We start from the raw sequence: 17,789 nt of genomic DNA on the forward strand, positions 1-17,789 counted from the left end.
ATATGAAATATCCAACCTTTAAAAGAACGTTCATGTCAATTATGATTGAATTGAAGATGATGATTTTAATATTTAGGTGCTTACAATAATGAAATGATGAGCCAATGACTTAGACCTATTCCTAAATCTAAACGATACATCTATATAGATTATTATAGAATATATTAGTTTTGATTTTAATGACTTGATTTTATATTTATTATCCAATTAATTAACAGATAATTTGGACCTTAGGAGGTATGTTAAAGGCAATGCTATTAAATTAAGGGTCAAGGTTGGAATTAATTAGTTTAAATAACTCTAATGTGTATTAAAATGAAAGAGATTAATTAGATTAATCTAACCAAAATCAATTCTAATCCACTTAACTTTACCCTCTTTTGATAACACCATTATTTCCCCTTCAAATTTTGGCTACAACTACAACATATAGTTTTCTCAATGACTCATATTTAAAGTTTTAATTTGATATAATAACTAACATATTCCTACTAACTCATGCATAAAAAAATAAAAAGAAAACAATTGTGCATTTTATGACTCATGCCTCGTTAGCAATAGGTTGTATTTGTAAAATATAAAAACAAAAATATGGCGTGGACAAATTAACCACTCCCTTCAAATGGTTGTGCTTTTCGTTAATCTTCACACGACAAAATAATAAAATATTTTCATAAATTTCAAGTTTATTATTGATATTGTGAACTATTCGTCGCTTTTTCTTTCGTTTTCTTTGTGATTTATTCTTTTTTTTTTTTCAGATTCTTCAGCTCCTCTTCCAAGTTTTCATTTTTCTATTTTTAAATAATTTATTCTTATGTTTAAATCTCCTATTTCATCTTCATTATTAATTTTTTGGCAATATTCTTTAAAGCTACTTCATCTTCCTCATATTCAAGAATATCAGCAATATCGTTTAAATATCATGATCTAAACGATCATTTACCATTATCAACACGATCATTTAGCATGATCAACATGATCATTTAAATTTGAAGTCATCTTTCCATCGTTTAAAATTATCTAAACGATCTTATTGAAATAGGTAACTATAGTTAACGCAATCATTTAGATTTGAAATATTTTTTCCATTGTTAAAAAGAACTATATGTTCATGTGGATACTACCTACACAATCGTGTAACATGATCGTTTAGAAGAAAAATTACACACGTGCATGTAACCGATTAATCGCTTGTTGATTTTGTCATTTTTTGTATTTCCTATTATGAGTTTTTTTTTCTTTTTTTTTGAATTGTTGTAAATAGTAAATATTTTACTTTCTTATATATATATTTTTTAAAGAAAACCCTTTTGCTATTAATAATATAATTACTTTTATAGGATTAGTGTGACCAAAATATTTGTGATTTTTGAATATGTCAAAATTACATTAATCATACAACTTTTGGATTTACTTAAAAAAAATATTTTGTTTTAAAAATTAGACTCACAATTTAGATTTAAAATTATAAAGACAAAATTAGGTTTTTAAATGACACATATATATAGAGTTGGAGCAAATTTATAATTCATTAAAATATAAAATTTGAACCAACTTGAAAATAGCAAAATAGTATTTAAACCAACAAAATAGCCTTCTTGGAATTGGAACTTAAAAGATATAAAAAGACAAAAAAGCAGGCCAAAAGGGCAAATTTCTAAATTCCCCAACTGGGACTCCAAACTAATTTCACTTTCTTTTTAAATACCCCCAAGTGTTTTCTTCTTTCCCAAATCTCCCCTTTCACACCGTTCATTTTCACAAAAACCAATCATGACAAGAACAACAAAAGGCTTCAAATTGAAACTCAAGCTTCTCAAGGTCTTCAAATGGAGAACCCCTTTCTTCAATCTTCATACTTATTCCAATCCCTTCTCCAAGCTCTTTTCTCTTGCAACGGACCCCTTTTCTCGCCCGGTCCGCTACGCCCGCCTGAACCGGGTTCGCTCTACACCGCCAGTGGCCACCCCGAAAGGGTATTTGGCTGTCCACGTCGGCGGACCGGAGAATGAGAGGGAGAGACATCTTGTGCCGGTCATTTACTTCAATCATCCCATGTTCCGGAAATTGCTGCAGGCGGCGGAGGTGATTTATGGGTTTGATTATCCCGGTCGGATCGTTATTCCGGTTGATGTTTCAGAGTTTGAGGAGGTTAAAAATGGTATTGCGGCCACGGAGAACGGCCGCTGCTGTCCACGTAGGGGTGGATACCGACGCTGGCGTTGTGGAAAGTAGAATATGTTAATAGTTTGAGAAGGGGTGATCGTAGTAATCGATCAAACAAGGTTTAGTAAATCTTCAAAAACCAAGTCCGACGGGATCGTGGAGTGCAAAATGTTTGAGAGCTAAACTTAGATGATTGCGGAGAGAGAAGTTTTGTACAAATGATCAATTTTTACGACGAAATGACATCTAACTCTGATTTTGAAAGTAAGGATATCTCACACAAGCCTTTAAGAGAGTTTAATATTGATGTGGATATCAAGATTGATTTTATTGATAATCATAAAAATATAGATGTTAACATACATTAGTAATTCAAATTATAGTTAGTTTAGTTATGAATATTGTAAGTAGTATATATATCTATTTGTATTGGACAAAATTAATCACATTTTCTTTTAAATAAAAGTGTTGGAGATTATCGAATTCAAATATCAACATGTCAACAAATATGTTATTTTTATTTCTTTGCTTTCTTACTCATGCTTCAACGGTTAGAAAAAATCATTCGCAAATGGTTTGTGATGTCAACAAATTATTCTTCTATCATTTTAAACTTTGTTGGTTTTGGACGTAAAATTGGAATCATGCAAGTAAGATTTTCTTCTCTTTTATTTTTACCTATCTGGTCTACATAATATAAACATTTTAAGAAGAGTAAAAAGAAATTGCAGTGCTCTAATTAGAAAGTTAGATGAATTGAAAAGGTTGAAATGCTAAATTTTCTGTTTGGTTCTTAGTTTTGGAATAAAAATGGGGAGGAAATAATTAAATTGGATTATGTTAGGTTGGATGTTGGCTGCCTTAGCTAAATATCTAAAAAACAATTATTTATGATTTTTTAGTACAAAAGAATGGTTAGGCTAAAACATTAGTGAAAATATCCATTTGGAGCCAAACTTTGAACTAAGAACCTCTCACCACTTAGTAAAGATAAATGGTGCCATTCTCCCAAGAAACTTGTCATTTATTAACTTTCCATTTGAAACTTAACATTTCTTGATTGTAAGAGCGATCAGAAAACTTTAAAGTCCAAGTTGAGGTACAAACAAATGCCAACAAAAGAAAAAATAGAAGATCTCATTGCAAGCTCAAGAATTGTGTCTATACAAAACCAAAAGTTCTTCTTTAACCGGAAACATGGAAAATACACAAATCAACAATACAAAATGGGAGATCTCATCTCAAGCTCAAGAACCGTGTCAAGCTGGGAGGCATAACTATTCGTCCAAGTACAACAATAATTTGAAGAAAACCCAAATTTAGCCAATTTGTTGGCAACACTGTTTCATCTCCTGGGGGCATAGTGAAAATCAACAATCTCAAGTCTTTTTAATAATTCAAGAGATTTAAACTCGAAGAGGAGAGAAAGAAAAAGCCAACGCCTTAATGTTCTTCACTCATCCATCTCCACACTCGATCGTTATAAGCCCAAAGCCTCAGCAAGCTTGAGACCTTCGAGATGGGGGCACAATTCCCCCGCCTCAGCTAATAAAAACCCATCGCACACCAACGCTTGAGCCACCGCAACAGAACCACGATTATCCCGGTTTACTACTCCCCTAAGCCCATAGAAGAAGACAACAATACACCAACACGGTCAATTATTTTAATATGAACACACCAAGGTATGGTGGACACCAGGAAGACAATAGACCTCTACAACTCCTCAGGTTGTCCAACATCGACCCATCAGAAATCCTTCCAGGTTCAGCCATGTTTGATAAATCATCCGCATAATGCAGTATCCATTCGGATTTGTACTCCACAGTTGTCAAAGCCTCACCAAAATGAATCTTATTTCTATCCTCCCACAAAGCCCAACAGGTAATTCCAAATTTCACAAACTGCAGATCATCCACACAATCAGCCAAACTGACCACCAAATTGCAATTTGGAAGGGATAAATTGACTTTCTTGGCCAGATCACGTAATACAATATCCCAAACAATTGAAGCTCTTTTACATTGAAAAAGTATGGTCTCGATTCCAAATCTTTACCACAGCACAAACACTATTCAAAACCAAAAGAGATTATTACCAATGCACTACCGAAAAGTCTAAAACTTGGGACAAAAAAGATTCCAGGGCAACAAGAAAGTCAAACACCACATTATCCTTTCTCTTCTCCCAACTTCTACCACCACAAAATACTCCCTAGAGAGGTTTGTAAGCTCTCTGAAACTAGAAAACAGATTGCAACAAATACGTTCATGTCCGAGGATGAAAATTCTTGAAACTAACAACAAAATCAAGCATATAAACAAGACAAATCTTTCCAAACAATGATGGTATTAACAAATTATCGATCGAAAAGTACTAATGTCATCTTTTATTAAAATCTATAACTCAATTTGATGAGATCAAAATTTTAAGATCAGTACTTACTCTTGAGGAAATAAAGGTAATCAATAAAATCTTCCCTAGAGTAAAGAAAAATATTGTTAGTATTTTCCCCTCCAAGAAGACCACTTTAATCTCATTTGAAACCACAAAGGAGAAACACCCAAAACTCCACGTTGTAATCTTGAGTCAAAAACATCAAACTGTACTTTCCTTAAAGAATCCAAAAGAACCTGAGCTGGCACGGCCTGCAGAAGCACAGGCAGAGCCTCCCTCGGCACTGTCCCGGCCAAGTCTCGAGCTTTTTGCAAATGAGCATTCGCTACTGAAGCCATTTCAAAAACTGCATCACATAGGCTCTCTCTTGAATCCAAGCGTATCTCAAAACGCACACCCTCCTTTGCCAACAAACCATGATTTTCGGCCACTTTAACAGGAATGTAAGAAAAATGGCGATTTCGAGTAGCATGATATGGTAATGACTTCAGCAACAAGAGCAGCCCGCTGGCCTTACCGATATGAGATGCAGCATGATCGGCTGCTGTCGACCTAATACCACCAGCTTGAAGGGTCATGTAGAGTAGTGTTGATGCAGTATCTTCGGCATATTTCTCTAGTTCATCAATGGCTGTTGGAATGTCAGTGTCCTCCCTTCTGGCATCATTAATCCGAGCTTCAACAGACCTTTTCAGCCACAGTTTGCTAATTTTGTTCTCCGATATCACAGATGAAAGGGCTTGCGCTATTGGATGTTCAATCTTTTTACTAGCATATATTTTGTCAATAGCTTCCTGCCACCACACAAGTCGCATAAGACCTATCCTGGGATCAGTAGCAACGTCCATGGCTCTTGATGTTTCAACATTAAATGCTCGGAGTGCAAATGCAGCCTTTCTCATAGAAGGGGGAAGTTCGAGGAGGCAGAGGTAGTGATGGTAGTCATAGCTTCGGACTTGCTGTACACAGTGCGAAAACGCAGCGCGTAAGCTACTGGATGCGAAAGTTCCATTCATCACATCCCAAATGTCATTCCACCTGCAAATGAAAATTCATAATGTTATCATACCACATACCATCTGTAACCGATAGAATCTTTGTATTTATTTACACGAATTACAAAAAGAACTACTTTCAACAGAAAAGTAGTTGTAGAAGTAGTTATTTAGTATCACATCATATTCACATGGCCTAACAAAACCTGCCAAATAAAGAACTTAATTTCCTCTGGAATCTTTATCCTCCAAACCTCACTAAAAACAGACGTACTATCAAGGGAGGGGTCTAACACAACATGAACAATGATTTGCAAACAAAACCTTCCGAAGGATTGGGCTTCCAAACACGAACATCCCTCCTCCCCTCCCTAAAGTCACACTCATCAAGGAAAGAAAGAAAGCAGAGAAGCCATTTCTGTCATCTCCCTATTAGATAAGTTACAAGGGAACTCGAAAGAAAAAGACACTGAACTTCCTGCTCAAACCAAGAAGTCAAATATCCAATGGTTTTTAGGATAGAACAACTAATAAAGATGAGGATAGACCGAACAAAGGGGGCTAACCCCAACCCATTGATCTTCCCAAAAGAATGTTTTTTTATCATCTACCCCCAGCACCTAACCCAAGAAGAGAAAGAAGGGATCTCAAGTGAGATATCCTTCCAACAAAGGGACCAGAGCCATGCTACCTCACGATGATCGAATCAGACTCAAGGGCAAAACCAATGCTACCTAACCACAAAGCTTTGTTACACAACCTTAAGTTACCAATTTCCAGCCCTCCTTGATTCACAGGGAACTCAACAACTTGCCAGCTAACCAAACGAGATCCCCTCCTCTCATCCATTCCTGAGATCCCCTTCTCTCATCCATTCCTTTCCAAAGAAAATCTCTCATAAGCTTCTTGATGATTTTGCAAACAGAGTTAGGGGCTTTGAATAAGGAGTAGTAGTAAACAGGAATCCCACTAAGCACAGATCTAATCAAAGTTAATGTGCCACCCTTAGAAAAGAAACCTGTCTTCCAAGAGGCTAACCTTTTACGAATCTTCTCACAAACAAGATCCCATAAGGACACAGCCCTCTGATTGCCCCCCAAACGGAGACCCAGATAATTGGTTGGAAGGGAACTGACATCACAACCAACCGATGCCCATTTATGAAGCTTACCCTGATCGAAATTGATACCCAAGACCTACATTTACTCCTATTGATTTTTAGCCCTGACATCATCACAAAAGTAAACCCACCAAGACCTTACATTTACTCCCAAGACCTTACATCTACGCACTTCGTAAACCAAGCTGAAGATCAAATAACAAAATCTAAAATTCACGCATCAGAAAGAAAGATTGTTTTATTCAGTACTTCAAGCAAACAAATAGATTCCACCAATACACCATCTTTCCGTGTTACAGCCATTACCCACAATTTAAATTACAAAATAAAGAGGTTAAATAGAAGATGCCGTAAATTTTGAAATGATCCATACAAGACCTTCCTAACAAATTGTTGAAATAACAGTTGCTGGAAAACTTACTCCAATTGGGAATTCAAAGAATCCCTTAAATGTCAAAACAAGCTTACAATTTATTTGTTGAGACAAGGACAGAGATAGCACATGAAGACCATGGGCGTACAAAACCGACGAAGAACTCGAATCTAACGATTACATAGAAACTCAACAAGAATCTCAAACAAAAGAACCATGAGATTGCATCTTAAGAAACTAAATACTCAGATTACAAAACAAAAAAATAAATATTACATAGCAAATTAACCCGAAGAGAAAAAATGCAGAGAAAGCAAACAAAAATCTGAAGCACTAAAGTAAAATAAAAAACTAAGATCAGAACTTAGAAGAAAAGAAAAACCCCAGTACCTCACAGATCAGGAAAAAACCAAACTTCATTTTTGATCTCACAAACGACACCCACACTTGAATAACAGCCAGAGAGATGGCAAAGGTGAAGAGAGCGCAAGAGATGGATGGCTCTTGAGCGAACAGAAATGGAGGCACCGGCTGAGAGACGATAAAGTGCAATGGAGAGCTTCAACGGAGGTGTGAGGAATAAAACCCGTATCAAACTTGAGTTCAATCAAAACGATCTTTTGGACTGTTTTAAAAACCAAACCAAACCAAACCAACCCAACCCAACCCAAGTAAAAAAATAAAAATAAAGATAAGCTCCAAAAACTTGTCCTAAATTAAGCCATTGTTAAACTTCAGTTGGACCTCTCAACTACACCATACTAAATAGTTTTTGCAATTTCTCCAAAATTTAATAAATTTAGTTCACCTACTAAAATCTAAAACATTCCCTGCTCCTGCTTGTTAATTTAGTTATTTAAATACCTCTTCATGTTAATATACGATATTGTACAACCAGATTTGGAAACCTCAACTATTTCTGTATCAACTTATTCTTGAACAACGTCATTTAATGCAAGCTTAAAATACAATCTTCAATTTTTATGCATGGTATAGGCTTAAAATTTTTAAAATTCAAGTTTTGTCATTTATAATAATGAATCTATTTTTTAAAAAAAGAAATTAAATCCCAATTACAGTAAATTGAAAAGAATGGAATAGAAAGTAAAGTGAAACAGTGAATGTTTTAATTTACTTTTTTTACAATATTTTAATATTCATTAAGAAAAGTATAAATCTTAAAATCTTGAAAGAGAAATATAAAATTGAAACGAAAATAATAATATTTTGAATTAAAGATGAAATGTAAGAACTAAAATGACAAAATTTCAAATAGAAATAATACCAAAAACTTAAAATTTTAAAAATATGTTTTCTTTTAAAGAAATTAAAAGAAAATAAAAAAAAACATGGACTATTGTTGACTAATATTGGTTAATTCCAATAAAAGATAAAAGTAGCCTCATTACCAAACACCCCCAAATTCCAATTCCTTTAGAACATTCCAGAACTCCTTCAAAAATCCCAAAGCTTCCTTCTCTTTTTCTACACTACGAGAACTCTCTCGTTTCTTCTTCTTCTTCCTCCTCCTCCTTTATCATCTCTCTAATTTCTTCATTATATACTCTTTCATCTTTCCCTCTCTCTCTCCAATTTCTCCCCCGGATTCTCTCCGATTTCTTCCCATTCCCCTTCCTACACCCCCTCACTTTCCATGGCCGACGAAGCCAAAGCAAAGGGTAATGCGGCCTTCTCCGCCGGCGACTTCTCCACTGCCATCCGTCATTTTTCTGATGCCATCCAACTTGCTCCTTCCAATCACGTTCTCTATTCAAATCGATCTGCGGCTTATGCTTCTCTCCATCAATATTCCGACGCTTTGGTTGATGCTCAGAAGACCGTGGAGTTGAAGCCGGATTGGCCTAAGGGTTACAGTCGCCTAGGTGCTGCTCATATTGGTCTTGGTGAACATGAGGCCGCTGTATCTGCTTATAAGAAAGGGCTTGAGATTGATCCTAGTAATGAAGCTTTGAAATCTGGATTGGCTGATGCTCAGTCTGCGGCTTCCAGGTCGCGTTCCGTGCCTCCGCCGAATCCGTTTGGGAATGTTTTTTCTGGACCTGAGATGTGGGCTAAACTGACTGCTGATCCGACTACTAGGGCGTTTTTGCAACAGCCGGATTTTTTGAATATAATGCAGGATATTCAGAGAAACCCTAACAGTATTAATATGTATTTGAAGGATCAGAGAGTGATGGCGGCGTTAGGGGTTTTGTTGAACTTGAAGTTGCATAATCCTGCTGAGGGGGAAGCCGATGTTCCTGAGAGCTCCTCTCCTTCTGCGGAACGGAAAAGAGCTGCTGAGGCTGAGCCGGTGAAGGAGCCGGAACCAGAACCAGAGCCAGAGCCTATGGAAGTGGCGGAGGAGGAGAAGGAGGCTAAGGAGAGGAAGCTGCAGGCACAGAAAGAGAAGGAGGCAGGCAATGCGGCGTACAAGAAAAAGGATTTCGAGAAGGCAATAAGTCATTACACGAAGGCGTTGGAGTTAGACGATGAGGACATTTCTTTCCTAACAAATCGAGCTGCTGTCTATTTGGAGATGGGAAAGGTAATTGGTTTTACACATAATTGCTAAATGTTGGTAACTTTCTTGATTGTTATCCGTTTCTGTATCATGTTAGGCATGTTATACTAATATTTGTCTATCGATTGTCTGTTTCTGAATTATGGGACTTGAACTTTTAGCCTAAGGAGAAATTTGATTGCAAATTATTTTGGAGATGGGTCTTTGAGAGAGATTATTGAAAAGGAAGCTGTTGTCATCTTTTGTTCTATGTGAAATGAGCTTCCCACCTCATGGTTGTTTTTGCCCCCGTTAAAGCATTTTTAAATTTTTGAGGTCTCAAGTTATGCTTGCTTTTTCTGTGCAGTACGAGGATTGTATCAAGGATTGTGATAAGGCTGTTGAGAGAGGAAGGGAACTCAGGTCAGACTTTAAGATGATTGCAAGGGCTTTGACCAGGAAAGGAACTGCATATGTGAAATTGGCAAAATCTTCACAGGATTATGATATTGCTATTGAAACTTTCCAAAAGGCTCTTACTGAGCATAGAAATCCTGACACCCTGAAGAAACTTAATGATGCTGAGAAAGCAAAGAAGGACTTGGAGCAACAGGAATATTTTGATCCTAAACTAGCTGATGAGGAACGGGAAAAAGGTATGCTCTTGCCCCCCATCCCTTGATCATTTTTTTTTAATGTTCTTTTTAATTTTCGTAGTAGAACTGAGTGGATTGACTTCGTTTAAGATTTTGAATATTAATATTAGATATTGCTTGATTAGAGCAATTGGGCTGACTTGCACATGTAAAGGAATGGTAATCGAAGATAATATAACTTCATTTCTTCAGGGTCTGCTGTGTTATGCTTTGATTACATTTTCCAATTAACTTCCTTCATGATCTTTTGAGCATTGGCTATACTCTGTCTCATTGTCCAGTCATTGTTGTGCACATTTGACTCCTTATGCTTACTGATTTGTTTACAGGTAATGAGTATTTTAAGCAACAACAATATCCTGAGGCCGTGAAACATTACTCAGAATCCTTAAGAAGAAACCCCAATGACGTAAAGGTCAGTGCATAAGCTATGTCTTTAAACTTTGAAGAAATTAACTGAATTGTTATTGGCAAGTTGTGTACTGATGCGTAATTTATTTACAGGCATACAGCAACCGTGCAGCTTGCTATACTAAGTTAGGGGCATTGCCTGAAGGATTGAAAGATGCAGAGAAGTGCATTGAGCTTGATCCTACGTTTGTGAAGGGTTATACAAGGAAGGGTGCAATTCAATTTTTCATGAAAGAATACGAAAAGGCTATGGAAACTTACCAGGAGGGATTGAAACATGACCCCAAAAACCAAGAATTGCTGGATGGTATTAGAAGGTAGGCATCATATCATCTATTTGGAGGCAGGATTAGGAAAGAAATTCCATTAACTGAGGCTGAAACTTCATTTGCAGATGCGTAGAACAGGTTAACAAGGCAAGCCGTGGGGACTTGACCCCTGAAGAATTGAAGGAAAGACAGGTAAATCATGTTGTCCAATACCTTGTGGTGAGCCTTTAGTTAGTATTATGCTTTTTGAATTGAAGTGACATTAATTTTATCTTTAGGCCAAGGCAATGCAGGACCCAGAAATCCAGAACATTCTCACAGATCCTGTAATGAGACAGGTATGTTTAGATCTTAGACTCTCTGCTCTAATTCTCAATCGGTAACAAGAGTTTGATTCATGTGTTTTCGTTTGCCTTTGCGCAGGTATTGATTGATTTTCAGGAAAATCCAAAGGCAGCTCAAGAACACACCAAAAACCCAATGGTGATGAACAAAATTCAGAAGCTGATTAGCGCAGGAATTGTCCAAATGAGATGAACAAAGCAAAGCAAGAACCCCAATTACTATCACAGACGGTTAGAAAGATTTGTTAAAATTTTCAAGTGAAGTTTGGAGTGTGTGTATCGTTTTGAATTATTGAAATAGACGGGTCTTTAAGTTGAAATAATTCTCTCATTTCCTTTGCATATTATTTTTGGTTTTATCAATAGTTTTGATCTTTAGTTTCCTTTCGCATTCGCGTGCACAGTAGTACATTTGAAGTTTCATTGTTTAAATCATGAATTTTAACTATTGGTTGTAGCTCATGTGAAATGGTGTATCATGTTAACTAAAAATTAGGGACTGCAGCCTCTGATTTTTCCTTCCTATACATATACACATACACACACTGATAGGGGCGTTATTATGTGAAGATCTTGAACATTGGTGTTTCTTCTTAAACTTCTGGTTCTAAATTCTAGTAGATTGTTTTTTCTTCTTTGTGTTTAATGATGGTGGATTATTTAAATCTCTTGAAATAAGGGGATAAAGTTTGAGGTTTGATGTTTTTCGTGGATCAATATTCAAACTTGACAATATTCTTCCTATGACCCATATACTGACTTTTCAAAAGAAAGTAAAAGGACTATTATTCTGCCTTTCTTTATTTTTATTTATTTTCAATGTTCATACAAAGAACTCGAAATAGGGTTTTTGGCGATGGTTGCTGCATTGAATGCGTTTTATTTTATTTTAGGGTTTTGGGTTTTTTTTTTTTTAAATATAGCAAAAATGAATCCAAATATTTTGTATGTTTTATTTTCTTTTTCTTCTGCAATACATTCTGTTTTTAGAATTTAGAGTTTGTATTTAGAATTTAGAGTTTGTTTGGGAGTGATTTTGGTTTGTCCTTAAATTACTTTTAGTTTTTTACTATTGTCAAATTTGCTTTGACAGACTATTTTTTTTGGTTACTCAGTAAATGATAAGAATTCAAATCGGACTCAACAAAAAACACAACTCCAACTGTCTCAAAATTAATTTGATTTTAACTTTTAGAAAAGGCTAGATTCAAGTTATTTAGGTGATGTAAGAAGTTTTGAAACTTTCATGGATCATTGTTTTTGGAAGCACTTCATAAGTAAGATCAATATTTGCATTCTATTATACATAAGAATATTTTTAAATTTCATCTTCCAAATTCTTCTTTTTTTTAATGAGAAATTATAGTTTTATGTAAGAAAAGATCACAACATTTAATTTTATGACTTTCCATAGTAATGAAAGCACGTAAACACGCAATGTTATAACTTTTTAGTTGCTAAAGTAACTCTTCATATGTTTTCAACTTTTTCATTTGATTCAATTATGATTTCTTGATCCATATCAATCGTCAGTCTTTTATATTTATCGGTTTTTCAAATCATTTTCTAATAATCATGTCAACAACTAACTTTTAGTGTTGAAGATCAACTTTTATTGAATAATTTTACGAAAGTCATTTCCAACCAACCTCTAGTGATCAATATCTTGTGATCAATGTTAATCAAATTCGAGTAATCATTTTCACCGGTCGTTGATAATGTCCAACTATTGAGTCAATGACCACCTCTAACCACTATCTTCGACCGTTGTTTTTGAAAGACTATTGACAGTCAACTACAGGCGATCATACTTTTTAGAACCATCTTTGCTTAAGGGTCGACTACCTCCAACCACCATTTTTTAGTGATCATCATTTGCTACCGTTATCAACATCGATTTTTCAACAATTGTCACCGTCCAACTTTTTAATAAAAACATTCCTAAAAAGATAAATTAATGGAGAATATATTATTATAATTAATTGGTTAAATAATTTCAAATATAAAACATAATTTGGCAATTTTAGAACCACTTTTGGAACCAAGCATATAATAATTCAAAATCACTCCCAAAAGTTTGGAACCAAACAAAAATATGATCGTTAAAAGATTACTTTTACAAAATGGCTAGTATCACTTCCAAACATACCTAATTGAGTTATTTTCAAATGTATGATTCAAATTTTAAGGGTGTGTTTGGAAGTAATTTTGATGCGGCTAAAATTGTTTTTGCTATTGTTAAAATCATATTTATTTAATATAATCATATTTGACAATAAAATAAAGTTTATTTTTAAAAATAAAAAATTCCTTAAGTTGAATTGAGAAGTATCAATTAATCAAGTGATTCTTCTCTCGTGATTGTAATGGAATCTTCTCGAACATTTCTAAAAATAAATTGATAAAATTAGATATTTATTAGAACTTTGTGTGTCCATATTTTCGATGACCTTTTTTGTCAACGGTCGATGACCCCACCCCGAATAAAATTTTATTATATTATATTATGTCATATTGGAAAACTTTGGACTATGATATTATGCTAAAGCATATTGATCAATGAATACATGTGATAATTGTTAACTCTTTTCAAAGGCTATGTACATCTTATGTTTTTATGTTCCTTCAAGATCATTACTTGCGATATCTTTTGTGTTCCCTAGCTAGGCTTATTACCTATGTTATGATTTGTGATCCTTTATGGTCATTACCTATGTCATGTTATCTTTCGTACATTACGTCTATGTTGTAGTGAGTTTAAAAACTCACCCCGATAAGGAATTACTTACTGAATATTTTTAATAAAAATTGTTTGGTTTATGGTTTGCTATTGTTTTTAGAAAGTTAAGATAATTAGATTAGTGATGACCTCAACTTGATTTTGAGAAATTCCAGTTGTTATATATATTTATTCATTACATTTTTTTTACCTAAATTAAAAAACTTTAGCTTGTTTTTTTTTTTTTTTTTTGTTTAATAATTAAATTTTAAATAAACAATTATTAAAATTATTATTAATTTAAATTTATTTTAAATAAAAATAAGTTTTAAAAAAATCACGGGGATGGAGAGTGTCCCCGCTTCGCCACAGCTTCGTTGCCAACCCTTTGATGAACTTCAACGACCAATGTTGCGAACCTCTAATCACCATCGCCGGCTACCATTTCCAACTACATTTTTCACCAATTGTTTGTGGCCAACTTTTTAATAAAAATATTTTTAAAAAATAAATGTAATTATAAATGAATAAAAAACATATTTATTGTAAATAATTTTCAAATGTAAAACTTTATAATGGGTATTTGTGAATAATAAACATTTGACAAAATATTTACATTTTATACAAAAATGAAGTGTAATAAATTCTGTCTTTTTAGTGGTTTTGTTTTATTCAATTAAATAATTTACAAATCCCAAATATAGTTTGATAATTTTAAAATAACCAAACATAATTATTGAAAATCAATTATAAATGTCCATTAAAAAATATTTACACTCTAGAAAATTTTCAAAAACTAAAAAATGTTATAGACTCACACTGAAAAATATCAGAGGCATGTTATTAATTGACATGCAGTGCACTTAATATATTTAATTCTGACCTACACAATTGTTTTAGATTTGATCAAATGATTTTTTTTCAAGATTTTTTCCTACCATCGTTTATATTTAATTTAAATTTGGATAGTCAAATCTAAACAATTTTTAATTATTATATGATCGTTTATATTTGACATTTAGATTTAGTCGATTAAATAAACAACATTTTTTTTCAAGATACGATCTTCTTGAATCAAATGGCAGTTTGAAAAAAATAAAAGAAAGAAAAATCGCAAAAAAAGAGAAGAATGATGATAGAGAGAAAAAAAAAGATTGCACAAGAGGAAGAGAAGAAAGATAATAAAAATGAAGGACAAATGTAAGATATTTAAAATAGTAAGCTTAATGAGTTTTTTGATAATGTTATACGAGCAATAAATATTTTAACTTTGTTATATTTACAAAAAATTAACCTATTTGGAAATCATTTATAAGAAATTTTACAGCATGATTTAACAAAATCATATTAATCATGTTTGTGTTTTATTTGGTAAAACAATTTATTTATTTAATTTGTTAGAATTATTTTAAAACTTAACTAATTGTATGCTTTTTTGAAGAATAAAAATATTGAGTTGATATTTTAAAATGCCTAATTATATTATAGAAGATAATGCTAAAAAATTGGCTTGACTCACAAAGAAAGAAAGTTTTATTATGAACACTTTAAGAAAGAACCCTCACACTCACTTTAACCCAAAAAAATTTACTAACTCTCGTTCTCTCTTTCTTTCTCACTTACTTTGATTTGTTTGGTTAACAAATTACACTTCCTAGTTATAGGCATGAATTCGTTCGAGTCTAAGCCAAAAAGCTTCTCTAGATTAACTAATTTACATAATTCTATATATTTCTCTTATTCTTATCCAAAAGAATTTTTTATCTTAAAATCAAGATATTTCTAGATTTCGAATTTTAATCTTCTTGTTTAATATCTTTAGAAAATTTTAGTTAGCGTTGCTATATATTTTAACCGATAATAGGGTATATATCTTCAATTTTTGTTGTTACAAAATTAACTATTATATTGTAAACCATATCATACATTACAACAATAATTACACAAATGTAACTCTACAAAAGTGGGTAAAATGTTTTAAATAAAATACATTCATAAATAATTTGATTAAAGTACTTGAAATTTAGATATATAATAAAAACTTTATAAAACTATCAAATAGACAAAATGAATTGAATATGTAAATAATGCTCAAGTACGTATTTGCCAAAATGTTTGCTACACATTCAATCTCACTTCAACAAACTTACAAGTGAAAGAGCAATGCTTGTCAATTGAGCCACATTCACCACCATTTCCTTTATCGATTCCTTTACGTTGCCATTCATGGCATCTCCAACCAACCCATCCATACACGTGTCGTCGTCTGTTAGAGCAGCACTAACCCACGTACGAATATCTTCAGTTTCGGATCGACTCTTGTTATTATCCTTCAACTCCTCCACAGCCATCTTTAGTTCTTCAACTGAGTCTCCAAATTCTTCAATACAATCACGTATGACATAACTATCTCGCGGCGTCAAGGCATTCGACGACTTGGCCAGGCTCTCGATCGCCGATGAGGTAGAGCGCGTGTGTGTGAGAGCAACGGTGAGGGCAGCGACGGTCATTAGATGACAGCTACTGTGAATGGTGGCGGCAGAGTCGGAGAGAGAGGAGAGGCAGAGGTCAGGATAGGGTGTGGATTGGCAAGTGGTTTTGATGAATTGGGTGTCATTTATTGGTTGAGAATTTGCAATAATGTTTGATTGGTTTATTAGGAGGATGAGAAGAATGGCTTTGACTGGAAGAGGAAAGTATGAGGATTTCATTTCTTGCTCTCTTTCCAAACGGTGAGTTTAGAGAAGGAAATATATATGAAGGGAAGTTCTCATTTATTTATTATTGAATTTTATACGTTTAAGATTCTATCATAACTAAAGGATGCATGTGTTTGTGTTTATATTATTTTAAATAATGATTTTGGTTAAATTAATTGTGAAATTTGTTAATTTAGCATTAATTAAAAAAAGATGTAGATCAGTGTGTAAAATGCAATAAATTAAAGATTGTGATTATGAATTTAGATCTACCTTAATTATTTTATATTTTATGAGTTAATTATATTGTTTATTCTAACTGAGATGCTGTCTCCTTTATATTTTATTCTAATACATATACATACATCCAATAAATAATTTGTTTGGTTGAAATACGCGTTTAGTTGTGTATTAAGGAAGTTGAGGAAGAAAAAGAAAAGTATATTTAGGGTAAGCAATAATACATTATAACAATAAGCTATTTTATAATATAGGGATCGAGTGTTGTCCTTCATATAACATATCAATGTTATTGTTCACTTAAATATTGACATAATTAGGGGAGGGTTGGTCCCACTTATTAGATTGTTAATTAACAAAATATTCAATTGCTCTCTATAAGTCAATCAAATCAAATTTCACACCTTTGGAAAAGAGACTAAAACTTGGGATTCATTCCAACAGATTGATAAATCTCTAATCTTCAAATTAATTATCAAACACTAAAATCAATTGAACTAAACTTAATAATTTCTATTGGAAATGATAAATTAATAATTGAAATATTGTATTCGGACACAATCATTCTAGAGAAAAAAAACGAGTTTTTCAAAAGTAGAGCAAAATGTAAAAATATTTACACCGTATAGAACAATTTTGAAAACGAAAAAAGTTCAAAAGTCAACAATGCAAAATAACAAAAATATACCACGATTAATCGATCACACACACATGCGATACACGATCTTTCAGATCTTGGTACATGATTTTGTACAACATCTAAACGATCTTGGTACACGAATCTTGTACCAAATCCAAATGATCTTGGTACACGATCTTGTATCACGCATGTCAAGATTGTTTTGATATTAGTAAACAATTGTGTATAATATAATGTAAACAATCGTCGGATCT

General features: G+C 33.4%; 4 protein-coding genes across 4 annotated transcripts; 2 read left to right on the top strand and 2 right to left on the bottom strand.

The window, feature by feature from the left end:
* Positions 1 to 1,776: 1,776 nt before the first annotated feature.
* Positions 1,777 to 2,238, top strand: LOC101210462 (auxin-responsive protein SAUR32). Its single transcript, XM_004147928.1, has one exon. It carries the CDS (start codon positions 1,777 to 1,779, stop codon positions 2,236 to 2,238), a length of 462 nt encoding a protein of 153 aa, XP_004147976.1.
* A 1,049-nt stretch (positions 2,239 to 3,287) lies between these two features.
* On the bottom strand, positions 3,288 to 7,677 carry LOC101221645 (NADH dehydrogenase (ubiquinone) complex I, assembly factor 6). Its single transcript, XM_004147889.3, has 2 exons — positions 7,445 to 7,677; positions 3,288 to 5,604 (listed from the first exon to the last, which is right to left on the bottom strand). The coding sequence occupies exon 2, from the start codon at positions 5,580 to 5,582 to the stop codon at positions 4,671 to 4,673; it is 912 nt and encodes a 303-aa protein (XP_004147937.1). The 5' UTR covers positions 5,583 to 5,604; positions 7,445 to 7,677; the 3' UTR covers positions 3,288 to 4,670.
* An 887-nt stretch (positions 7,678 to 8,564) lies between these two features.
* Positions 8,565 to 11,741, top strand: LOC101221871 (hsp70-Hsp90 organizing protein 3). Its single transcript, XM_004147890.3, has 7 exons — positions 8,565 to 9,602; positions 9,925 to 10,213; positions 10,543 to 10,628; positions 10,718 to 10,941; positions 11,019 to 11,085; positions 11,172 to 11,231; positions 11,317 to 11,741. Exons 1-7 carry the CDS (start codon positions 8,709 to 8,711, stop codon positions 11,428 to 11,430), a joined length of 1,734 nt encoding a protein of 577 aa, XP_004147938.1. The 5' UTR covers positions 8,565 to 8,708; the 3' UTR covers positions 11,431 to 11,741.
* Positions 11,742 to 15,958: 4,217 nt separating this feature from the next.
* LOC101210704 (21 kDa protein) lies at positions 15,959 to 16,697 on the bottom strand. The gene has a single exon (XM_004147929.2). It carries the CDS (start codon positions 16,665 to 16,667, stop codon positions 16,089 to 16,091), a length of 579 nt encoding a protein of 192 aa, XP_004147977.1. The 5' UTR covers positions 16,668 to 16,697; the 3' UTR covers positions 15,959 to 16,088.
* Between the last annotated feature and the right edge of the window lie 1,092 nt (positions 16,698 to 17,789).

Source organism: Cucumis sativus, chromosome 3, assembly GCF_000004075.3.
Source record: "Cucumis sativus cultivar 9930 chromosome 3, Cucumber_9930_V3, whole genome shotgun sequence".
NCBI lineage: Eukaryota > Viridiplantae > Streptophyta > Magnoliopsida > Cucurbitales > Cucurbitaceae > Cucumis > Cucumis sativus.